Here is an 11,604-nt window from a genome sequence, read left to right as displayed (position 1 = left end):
GCAGGCGGGGCCGCCTCCGCACGGAAGACGAGTACTTCCGGGGCAGTAGGAGCGGCTCCTCGGCGGCGGCGGCGGCGGCGGCGGCGGCGGTGAGGGTGGCGGTGGCGGTGGGCTGGGTGCGGGGCTCCCGGGGAGGAGGCCGGCGGGGTGCGGGCCGGCTGGGGACTCGCGGCCAGGCCGTGCGGCGGCTGGGGAGGGGGAGGAGCGGCCCGGGCCCGGGCCCGGGCGGCCAGCACTTCGCGGCTGGACGCGGAGGCTGTAAAGCGCTTTGGGTTGTGGAAGCGCTGCGCTTGCGTGAGGAACGCTCGTCGTGGGCGTGGAAGTTGGGAGCGCGGGGCGGCGGCGGGCGGCGGGGCGCGACCGGCTTGGACCCGACCTGGCCGTGGGGAGGGTGAGCCCACGCGTGTGTCCGCCCGGAGGCCGCCGTGTATGTATTAACGACCGTCGCGGCCCCGCCAGCCTCCGCCCGCCTGTCCTCGTCCAGCGGCGGCGCGCGGGGTCTGCCCTGAGCCCCTCGCGTGCGCGTGCGCGTGGAGTCGAGGCCCCGTGGGAACCCTGCCGGGCGGGCGTCGGCCCCGGGCTAGCCGAGACGAGTCCCGCCTGCTAAACCCTAAACCCAGCGCGTTCGCTCCTCGGCCGCTGCGTGGCCCGACGTGCCCGAGGAACGTGGGGTGGGGGGGGGAGGGGGGGCCTATGTGTGCGTCCAAACGGGCGCGCGTTTGTTTCCAAGGGGTAGCACTCGGCCGCTTAATTTTGTGATATTTCCGTTCTTGGGGTTCTTATGAAAATGACATACCCTCACTACAGGAGACTTGGAAAACTCACAAAAACATTAATAGTGCGATTCCATACACCTGAACTTTCTCTCTCTCTCTCTCTCTCTCTCTCTCTTTCTTTCTTTCTTTGTTTCTCTTTCTTTTCCTTAATTCTTTCCTTTTCTTTCTTTCTTTCTCTTTCTTTCTTTCTTTCTTTCTTTCTTTCTTTCTCTTTCTTTTCCTTAATTTCTTTCTTCCTTTTCTCTTTCTTTCTTTCTTTCTTTCTTTCTTTCTTTCTTTCTTTCTTCTTTCTCTTTCTTTTCCTTAATTTCTTTCTTCCTTTTCTTTCTTTCCCTTCCTTCCTCCCTTCCTTCCTTCCTTCCTTCCTTCCTTCCTTCCTTCCTTCCTTCCTTCCTTCCTTCCTTCCTTCTTTTTCCTTTTTCTGATAGAGAGTGAATCCACTGAGAACAGGGATAGCACAGCCATTATGATAATAAAGTGATGGTCATTATAATATATATATATTTTTTTGGTCATTATAATATAAGCAGCTTTTCCACCTAGCCAGATGTCTAATGAGCACATTCTAGGGGCTCGTTAAACCTCTGTTGCGGGGATCCCAGGGTGGCTCAGCGGTTTGGTGCCTGCCTTCCGCCCAGGGCCTGATCCTGGAGTCCCGGGATCGAGTCCCACGTCGGGCTCCCGGCATGGAGCCTGCTTCTCCCTCCTCCTGTGTCTCTGCCTCCCTCCCTCCCTCTCTCTCTCTCTCTCTCTCTCTCTCTCTCTCACACACACACACACATAAATAAATAAATAAATCTTTAGAAAAAAAATAGATCTTTGTTGCACAAGTGAAGGAATAGACCTAGTGTTTAGTATTTTCGAATATGCTCTTCGGGTCTTCTGTAAGATACAAATTGTTTATGTAATGTGGATGTCACATAAACTGTACAGTAGTTGCCCCTTCACTGCAGGTGATTTATCCCAAGAGGTGTGATGATAAAATGCCTACGCAGTGAGGTGAGATGAGGTGAATGATGTAGGCGCTGTGATAGAGCATTACCTTAGGCCGCTACTGACCTTCTGACAACACCTTGGAAAGAGGATCATCTGCTTGCAGGCTGCGGTTGATCGTAGGTAGCTGAAACCCCAGAGAAGAGAGACTGCTGTATATAGCATACTATTTATAAAATATATATTATAATGTGTTGTAATTTGTAAAGAGCATATAAGGAAAGGGAATGATAATGTAAAAAAAAGTACATATTTAGCCACACAAAACAGTGATTGCACTTTGTGCAAGGCGTGTGTAGTCTTCCCTGTTAGGTTCTTGGAGCAATAGGGCAGAAATTGTGACATAAATTAATTCTCGGTCTCCAAAACTTGGTATGTAGTAGGGACTGAAAAAAATGTTTGCAAATGAATGGATATTTCAGAGTTGGTTTGTATGTGTGTGGGTAATTGCATCTGGGTTTTTTTTTCTTTGTGTTTTGGGAGTGTATAATGTATGTATATCATATATGATCTAGGCTCCATGGTGTGTACATCTAACTTTCCAGCCTTATGCTTTTTCATCATTCTCTCTGCTATATTAAATAGTTATTTGTCGATAGTCCATGTCTATCTATAGTCTGTCTATTCCATTTATACTTCCTATGTGTTGTTTTCCCACCTTTGAATTTTCTCATTGGCACTTTTATCTGTCAAAATCCCAAGTGCCCTTTTAGGCACGTGTTGCAAGTTCAGATGTATACAGGGGCTTGGTAACAAACAAGTCAAATGGATTTAGGTGGAGATTGTAGGGAACTGGAGAACATTTTTCTGTCTAAAAAGGTCCAGCAACTCTTTGGCATGAGCTAATTATTACCAAGTTAATAGTGGTGCCATGTTACCAGATGTTTCAACTTTACAAGAGAAGTAGAAAATCTGTATTCGTATATGAAGTTTGATTTTTATTTTTTTAAAGATTTTATTTATTCATGGGGTGTGTGTGTGGGGGAGGGCAGAGACACAAGCAGAGGGAGAAGCAGGCTCCATGCAGAGAACCTGATGTGGGGATCATGCCCTGGGCTGAAGGTGGCGCTAAACCGATGAGCCACCCGGCCGAAGTCTGATTTTTAAATGTTAGCAGTTAATATAAAAGTTTAAACAGTATGCAGGCCAAATAGAAACATTTAAAGGCTGGAGTTAGCAGTCACATTCTCAGTTTGTGGTCACTATTCTATGCTTATTTCAGATACTTTGTGTGTGAATCATATTCTCTGATTCCAGCAGACTTTTTTCTTTTAACATTTTATATATACCTTACTTAAAGTGCTGTTTCCAAGCTGTCCTAGATCTCTCTCTCTCTCTCTTATTTTTTTTTTTTTGGTGAAAGAGACAGACAGACAGACATGCAGGCGGAGGTGGGAGCAGGAGAGAGGAATCCTAAGCAACTCCATGCCCACCATGGAGTTTGTCGTGGGGCTCACTCTCACAACCCTGGGATCATGACCTGAGCCAAAATCAAGAGTTGGACACTTAACTGACTGAGCCACCCTGGTGCCCCTGCCAAGCTGTCTTAGTTCTTAATGTCTGTCTCTTCTACTACATTGGAAACATATTGATGGTTTGGATTGGGTCTAATTCTGCACTTGGTAAATATTGGTATAAAATAAATGCTTATATATACACCTAAGGCTTTGGTATAAGTGTGTATGTGTGAGATACATTTATTTCTCTTTTGGTAATACTAGGTTGTCTTGGAAACCATCTGCTTCTTGTAAAAAAACACCAGTAGTATCTTGGCTTTAATTGCCAAAGAGCCGTACTTATGAAAGGGATTAAATTGGTTAACATTGCTATTCAAAAGCTGGTAGATTTAGATTCTATCTCATGGCTTAAATTTTATAATTTAATTTACAAATTGAGGTAGAAATAATGACTAAGATTTTTTTTAATGACAATCAACAAATGGAAAAACTGATAAATTTTACCTCATTGAAATGAAAAACTTTTGCTCTGTGAAAGGCCCTGTGAAGATGAAAAGATAAACTACAGGCTGGGATAAAATATTTCCAAACCACATATCTGACTAAGGACTTGAATCCAGAATATATAAAGAGCTCTCAAAACAGAAAAAAAACAAAACAAAACAAAAAAAACAAAAAAAAAACCCCAACAAAATAAATCCAACTAGAATATGAGTAAAAGATACAAATAGGTATTTCACTGAAGTAGATATACAGATGGCAAATAAGCACATGAAAAAAGATGTTCTGTATCATTAGCCATTAGAGAAATACAGCTTAAAGCCACAGTGAAATTATTACACACCTAATCAGAATGGCTCAAAAAAGGAAAAAAAAAAATCATCACCAGATGCTGCTGAGAATGCTGAGAAACTTGATCACTCATACATCACTTGTGGTAATATAAAATGGTACAGCTACTCTGGGAAAGAGTGGCAGTTTTTATAAAACTGAACAAGTACTTAACATGATCTAGAAGTTATACTCTTGGTCATTTATTTCAGATAAATAAAAGCTATGTTCCCACAAAAACCCGTATGTTAATATTTTTAGCTGTTTTGTTTGAAATAGCCCCAAACCAGGAACAGCCCAGATATCCTTCAATGGGTAAATGGTAAAACTAAAATACATCCATACCAAGGAATACTACTCAGCAAAAAAAAAAAAAGAAACTATTGATAAAACAATTTGGATGGTTCTTGAAGGACTTAGGCTGAGTGAAAATAGTTAATCTCAAAAGGTCACATACTGTATGAATCCATTTATATAGTGTCTTGTATTGAGATGGAGAACAGATTAGGGGTTGCTCTGGGTGGGTGGGGGTGGGGTCTGGGGGGATGTGACTGAAAAAAGACAACACAAGGGATCCTTGGGATTGAACTGTTCTGTAGCCTGAGTGTGTAGATGGTCACACACATCTATATGTCTGATAAAATGTCTTAGAACTAAATACATGTACATGAGTGCCTGTAAAACTGATGAAATCTGAAGATGGTTGTATTAATTTTCTGGTTGTCATATTAGACTGTGGTCACGCAAGTTGTTGCCATTGGAAGAAACCGGATGGAGGATATACAGATCTGTCTGTATTTCTTAAACCTGCATGTAACTCTATGATAATCTCAAAATGAAAAGCTTAAACAAATCAAAAAAGCCTATAAGGTTAATTTTTTTCTTTGACTTTTATTTTACCAGGCAATGATCTAATCATGTCAGATAAAGATGATACTGAGACACCAGTGGTAACTGAAGCAACCTCCACCCTTGAAGATGGGAACTGTGAGCTGGCCGAGAATTCTGAGTTCGTTGACCAAAGTACCAAGCCAGAGAATAAATCAGAGCTTGCAGCTATCACTAGGAAAAGACCAGAGTCCAAACCTTCCAGTGACCTTGAGACTTCAGAAGTTCTCCCTGTTGAGGCATCACAGGCTGTAGGCAAAGTAGAGTATCTTTTAAAACACTGGGATTAAAAGTTAGAGCTAAAAGGAATTTGGATATTGTATCTATTTCTTTTCTTTAAAAGCCGTAAAACACAATCTTTTCAGTTTTATAAATGCCTTTATGAGTAAGGCATGAGTATAAATGCCTGTGCTACATGGTGCCTAAATGCAAGTGATGTAGCATCTGTCAGGCAAGCAGTACAATTCTTTAGCTTAATAATACCTATTTTTTCACCTGGGCTATTTTTTTTTTTTTTTTTAACTTAGGGCTAATTAGATACCTTCTCTGTATTCTCTCTTATTCTTTATTTTTTTCCCCTTTTCTTTTGCCTTTTGTTTTTCTGCCTACTGGGAAGAACAGGAGACTGTTTCCAAAGATGTACCTCAGACTGGATGGGGATATTGGGGCAGCTGGGGCAAGTCCTTACTCTCTTCAGCCTCAGCTACAGTAGCTACAGTAGGTAAGATCATCCACCATTTTATCAGTTTTTGGGTATATGTTGCTTACAGATCTGTATTGAAAATGACCTAATAATTCCTCTTCCATGTTTACTTAAGGGCTTTGTAGTTTGAGAATTTGTTAGGAATGATAGGCTGATTTGTAGTATACCTGGAATTTGCAGCATTTTCTCATTAGCATTTCTTATTAGAGTTTCTTGTTTTCTCATTAACCAGACATTGTTAATTTAAAACTATTGTGTGGTGGTAAATCAAGTTTGTTTTTTTTGTTTTTTTTGTTTTTTTTGTTAATATTACGGAAATGAACATCAGTTGTGTATGGTCAGTATAACGTGTTTGTGGCCATAGTGACTTTAAAAATCTGCAGGATTGGGCAGCCCCGGTTGCGCAGCGGTTTAGCGCTGCCTGCAGCCCAGGGCGTGATCCTGGAGACCCTGGATCGAGTCCCACGTCGGTCTCTCTGCATGGAGCCTGCTTCTCCCTCTGCCTGTGTCTCTGCCTCTCTCTTTCTGCATCTCTGTGAATAAATAAAATCTTTAAAAAAAAAATCTGCAGGATTGTTTTTGGTTTGTTTCTTCAGTTTATGATTTTTGAAAAATGTTACCATTTTTCTCATTAGGACAAGGTATTTCAAATGTCATTGAGAAGGCAGAGACTTCTCTTGGAATTCCTAGTCCCAGTGAAATTTCAACTGAAGTCCAGTATGCAGCAGGTCAGTATATGGAAACTGAAGACCTAGAATTATGGGTCAAATGGAACAGTTGAGCCAATTTTTCAGTACATATTTATTGAGTGTCTGATGTTTGGGGCATCATGGTACTGGTGAGAATGGGGTTTGGAATCTTCCTCTAACAGAGTTCTGTGTCCTTTAGCCACTTTAGTCATCTATGAAGTGGGATGATGTATGTCAGAGGACTGTTACAAACATTAAAGAAGGCCATGAATATAGAATACAAGAATTGCCTAGCATTGTGTTTGGCACAAATGAGTAAGAGCCCAAGAAGGGTTAGCTGAATTTGACTCTGTTGTGATATGAAAAATATGTTAACGTGTTTAGTTTTAGAAGGTTATTTTTTTGTGTGTTTGAATTTTTATGAGGGTGAAATTTAATTTTGGATACCTGCTTTGATCAGTGTATTCTCACTTAAGCCACAAAAGACAAAATTATAACCAGGGATCAAGATGGCCTGGGACCAGAAAACAGGAAGTTTTTCAGGCCCTGGTTTTGCTTTCTCCATCTCTCGGGGCTTTATTGTCTTTCACTCTTGTCTCTCTTTGATGGTCTCACTTTTTTTTCTCCAATAAGCATAATTTTCTAGGATAAAATTTAAAATAGGCCATATTTTTAAAAGTCAGATTTATTGATTTATAATTTATAATTAATTATATAAAAATTACATGTAAATGTATAATTTATATACAGTAAAGCTTACTCTTTTTAGATATATAGTTTACATGTTTCAACGAACATAACATCCTGTTTATACAGTATAATCACAGTCCATTGTGATTATACAGTATAGAATATTTCCTCTATGTGTTTGTGTAATCAAAATATAAGAATATTTTCATCCCCCCCAAAAGACTATTCATGCCCCTTTGTGGTCCTTCCTATCACTCTCAAATTTTGGCACTTGCTAATCTATTTTTTGCCTAAAGTTTGATCTTGTCCAGAAGATCATGTATATGGAATCATGTAGTGTGTAATGTATTGTTACATATATCAGTAGTTCAAAAGACTGGATTTTATTTTGGAAATGAAAGGAAAATGAAAAAAAACTATGTTAGTTTTCATTTTAAAATAGGTAAATAGTCTAAAATAATAAAACAAAAAAGGCTCAGGCTACCCTGTGTATAGGAAGCAAGGTCAAACTTTTAAAATTTCACATAGATGCTAATAAGCCAAAACTATTTTGGATCATCCCTCATGTTGAAACATCCTCTTTTATAGGAGAGACAAATGCCAATGAGAATACAAACTCTTCCTCATTGATTGGGCCATTTGGTGTATTTTCAACCATCTCTACTGCTGTTCAAACCACAGTGAGTAAAATGGATGGTGGACTGTACTCTGTGAATATAGTGGGTTTTTTTTTTTTTTTTAAAGATTTATTTATTTATTTATTCATGAGAGGCAGAGACACAGGGCAGAGAGAGAAGGCGGCTCCATGCAGGGAGCCCGAGGTGGGCCTCGATCCCGGGACTCCAGGATCATGCCCTGGGCCGAAGGCAGGCGCTAAACCACTGAGCCACCCAGGTATCCTCTATAGTGGGTTTTTAAATCTCTTTCTCCCTCTTTTTCTTGAAAAGTCATGAAGACTAATTACTGTTATAGAGTCCGAATCACTGAAGATCAGTCACTTTGATCTTAGGAGTAGAGTGAGAGCTGCTTGAAAACTTTCTTTAAAGAAGTAGAGAGCAGAAGATGAAGAGTAACGGGCAATATATATACTATTTTATGGACTGTGAATTCTGAGTTTGATGGCCCTAGAAAACGTCTCCACAGAAATATTTTTCTCTTAATTGCAGAACTATAGATGATTAGAAACATTTTTAAGAGGATTTTATTTATTTATTTTTTTAAAATTATTTTTATTTTTATTTTTTTTAATTTTTATTTATGATAGTCACACACAGAGAGAGAGAGAGGCAGAGACACAGGCAGAGAGAGAGGCAGAGACACAGGCAGAGGGAGAAGCAGGCTCCATGCACCAGGAGCCTGACGTGGGATTCGATCCCGGGTCTCCAGGATCGCACCCTGGGCCAAAGGCAGGCGCCAAACCGCTGCGCCACCCAGGGTTCCCTTAAGAGGATTTTATAGGCAACTTAGTATCTTTCTTATATGAGGATAGATAACTAGTACTTTTTAGTTTTAACTTCTTGAAGTAAAATGTATATACAGAAAAGTCATAAGTATTCAGTTTGAATTTTCATGATGTGAACAAACAACCTGATGGTACATCATAGGTTTTCCACCTGCATTGTCTCCTAACAGTCTGTGATTCTTCTGTTTGCCCACCAAGATAGCCACAATCCTGACTTATACCATCATAGATTAATTTTGCCTATTTTTAAACTTTTTAAACTTACATAAATGGAATCATACAGTATGTACTCTATTGTATTTGGCTTCTTTCACCCAATATTATGTTTGTATGATTTCTCCATTGTGCATTGTGTAGCCTGTGTGGTGTGTGGTGTATTCCTTTTTTTTTTTTTTTTTGCTATATTCCATTATGTGACTATGTGGCATTCATTCCATGGTTGGTGAGTACTGGATTTCTAGTTTTTAGCTTTTACAAATAGTACTGCCATGAACATTTTTTTTTTTTTTTTTTTTTTTTTTTTTTTTATAAATTAATTTTTATTGGTGTTCAATTTACCAACATACAGAATAACACCCAGTGCTCATCCCGTCAAGTGTCCCCCTCCGTGCCCGTCACCCATTCACCCCCACCCCCCGCCCTCCTCCCCTTCCACCACCCCTAGTTCATTTCCCAGAGTTAGAAGTCTTTATGTCCATGAACATTTTATATGTCTTTTTTTTTAATTTTTTTTTTAAAGATTTTATTTATTCATGAGAGCCACAAAGAGAGAGAGGCAGAGACACAGGCAGAGGGAGAAGCAGGCTCCATGTAGGGAGCCCGATGTGGGACTCGATCACACCCAGGACTGAAGGCAGTGCTAAGCCGCTGAGTCACCTGGGCTGCTCCATTTTATATGTCTTTTGATGAGCCTCTGTACACATTTCTGTTGAGTATGCAACCATGTGTAAAATTGCTGGGTCATAGGATTTTCATATGGTCCCCTGTAGTAGATACTGACATACAGTTGTCCAAACTGTTTAAACCTGTTTACATTCCACAAGCAGTGGATGATTGTTTTATTTGCTCCACATTCTTGCCAGTGCTTGGTATTGGAGCCACTATTTTATATAATCAAAACATGCAGATGTCTTTTTTCAGTATTACTGTAATGGAGTTGAATGTGTTTCCTAGGGAAAGAGCGTGATCAGTGGGGGTTTGGATGCCTTAGAATTCATTGGGAAAAAGACAATGGATGTAATAGCAGAAGGGGATCCTGGATTTAAAAGAACCAAGGGTCTGATGAACCGGAATTCTACATTGTCTCAGGTACTGTTGTATTCACCTGTTTACTTCATGTTTCTGTTTTCATCTGTATTTTTGCCTATGGTAGACCTTGTTAGTATTTCCTTTTGAAGAATTTTCAGTAAGGCTTTTTTGGGTGGGAGGTGGCTGGTGAGAGCTCTAATGCTTAGAGAAATGCCCCCCTTTTTTTTTCTCCCCCTCTTTCTTTTTTGCAGGAGCCTCCTCTCAGTGTAGTAGAAGGTGACAAGCCCTTTCAGAGCTGTTGAGTACATTAATGTTTAAAGCATTTTCAGAGAAACACCTGGTTCCTTGGGTGTTATTTACCCTGTCCAGGATCAAATTATGTGTGACCATTTTTTCCCAGCAGCTCCTTAGCCTATCAGATTTGAATTGCAGTGCCGGGAATGAAAGGGTAGCACTCTGTCCTGTTACCATCTCAGCTTTGCTTCCCTCAGCTCTCAGAACTCACCCTTGAGCTCTCATTACTGACTGCAGGGTACTCCTCCACCTTTTTTTCAGGTTTTACGAGAGGCAAAGGAGAAAGAAGAGCTATGGACCTCCAATGAGGTTACCTTGGAAACGGACAAGAAAACTCATTATGGGCTCCTCTTTGATGAATTTCAAGGCCTTTCGCATCTGGAAGCTCTGGAGATGCTTTCGCGAGAAAGTGAAATAAAGGTAATTCCAAACCAATGATTTCAGATGGATGGTCTCCAGGCAAAGGAGTGCTGCATAGTTTCCTCTCTGTACAATTGGAAGGTGAAATGTATTTCACATGGAGGCTGGAGACTCTTTAAAAATACTATAGCAGGGATCCCTGGGTGGCGCAGCGGTTTGGCGCCTGCCTTTGGCCCAGGGCGTGATCCTGGAGACCCGGGATCGAATCCCACGTCGGGCTCCCGGTGCATGGAGCCTGCTTCTCCCTCTGCCTGTGTCTCTGCCTCTCTCTCTCTCTCTCTCTCTGTGACTATCATAAATAAAATAAAAATATTTAAAAAAAAAATACTATAGCAAATAAAAAAAAAAATACTATAGCAAAACAAACTAATGTTTGAACTAATTGCTAGAAAATGAGTCAGGTGTTACTGTTTTTAATTTAAACAGAAAAGGACAGGTTCACCAAGAGGTCTTTTTTTTTTTTTTCCCAAGAGGTCTTAATAGCACATCTGTATTGTGCCTTTGTGTTAGTCTTTTTTTTTTTTTTTTGTAGTCTCTCTGGCTTATGCTGCCAATTTGGATACAATTACCTGCTAGTTTTTAATTGATTCAAAACTGTTTAATTTCCCCCTAATTTCTTAGCAATTATTAAGCACTAATAATTTCTGGATGTTTCTAGCTTCTATTTTTTTTTCTTTTTTTTCTTTTTTTAAAATATAATTTCTCCCTACCTTTCTGTAATGGCTTGCCTCTGTATTAAGGTTCTTAAGGAATAGTTTGTATTGGCTGATGAACTCATAATTTTTATTTTAATTTGGTCTATAGCCTCTTTTCCATTTAAAATGTTTTTCTCTTTGTTTTGTACTCTCACAGCTTATTATTTTGTATCTATTCAGGTGAAATCTGTTCTTAATTCTTTAAGTGGAGAAGAACTACAGACTCTAAAACTTGAATTGGAGCAACTCAAGGAAGCATTTTCTCTAGCAGAGTTCTGTGAGGAAGAGGAAGAAGAGAAAAAAGGTAATATGAAAATCCAACATTTGAGTGGAAGGGATGTAGCATGTTTATATGCAGTGTTTTGCCCTCGAAATAAATTATTTTTTCTCCAGTTACGCTAATCTGATTTTACTTTTTGCTGCCTTGCCCCTGACTAGGTATTGATGTGAGCAGTTGG

At 40.1% G+C, this 11,604-nt stretch overlaps 1 protein-coding gene across 4 annotated transcripts in view; it reads left to right on the top strand.

Annotated features, from left to right (window-relative positions):
* The first annotated feature begins 5 nt into the window (after positions 1 to 5).
* Positions 6 to 11,604, top strand: part of FAM114A2 (family with sequence similarity 114 member A2) — a 34,255-nt gene continuing 22,656 nt past the window's right edge. The window contains exons 1-8 of one of the 4 annotated variants that reach the window (XM_055325543.1): positions 6 to 83; positions 4,961 to 5,205; positions 5,567 to 5,666; positions 6,284 to 6,376; positions 7,616 to 7,707; positions 9,663 to 9,797; positions 10,293 to 10,451; positions 11,327 to 11,450. In XM_055325543.1, coding sequence (XP_055181518.1) covers positions 4,975 to 5,205; positions 5,567 to 5,666; positions 6,284 to 6,376; positions 7,616 to 7,707; positions 9,663 to 9,797; positions 10,293 to 10,451; positions 11,327 to 11,450 — 934 coding nt within the window. In that variant the 5' untranslated portion in view covers positions 6 to 83; positions 4,961 to 4,974. Of the gene's footprint in view, positions 90 to 408; positions 428 to 4,960; positions 5,206 to 5,566; positions 5,667 to 6,283; positions 6,377 to 7,615; positions 7,708 to 9,662; positions 9,798 to 10,292; positions 10,452 to 11,326; positions 11,451 to 11,604 lie in introns of those variants that run through there. The other 3 variants (XM_055325542.1, XM_055325540.1, XM_055325544.1) reach the window with 3 other exon arrangements.

The sequence above is a fragment of the Nyctereutes procyonoides genome, unplaced genomic scaffold (assembly GCF_905146905.1).
Source record: "Nyctereutes procyonoides isolate TBG_1078 unplaced genomic scaffold, NYPRO_anot_genome, whole genome shotgun sequence".
NCBI classification, from domain to species: domain Eukaryota; kingdom Metazoa; phylum Chordata; class Mammalia; order Carnivora; family Canidae; genus Nyctereutes; species Nyctereutes procyonoides.
This window is presented reverse-complemented; position numbering and strand designations above follow the sequence as displayed.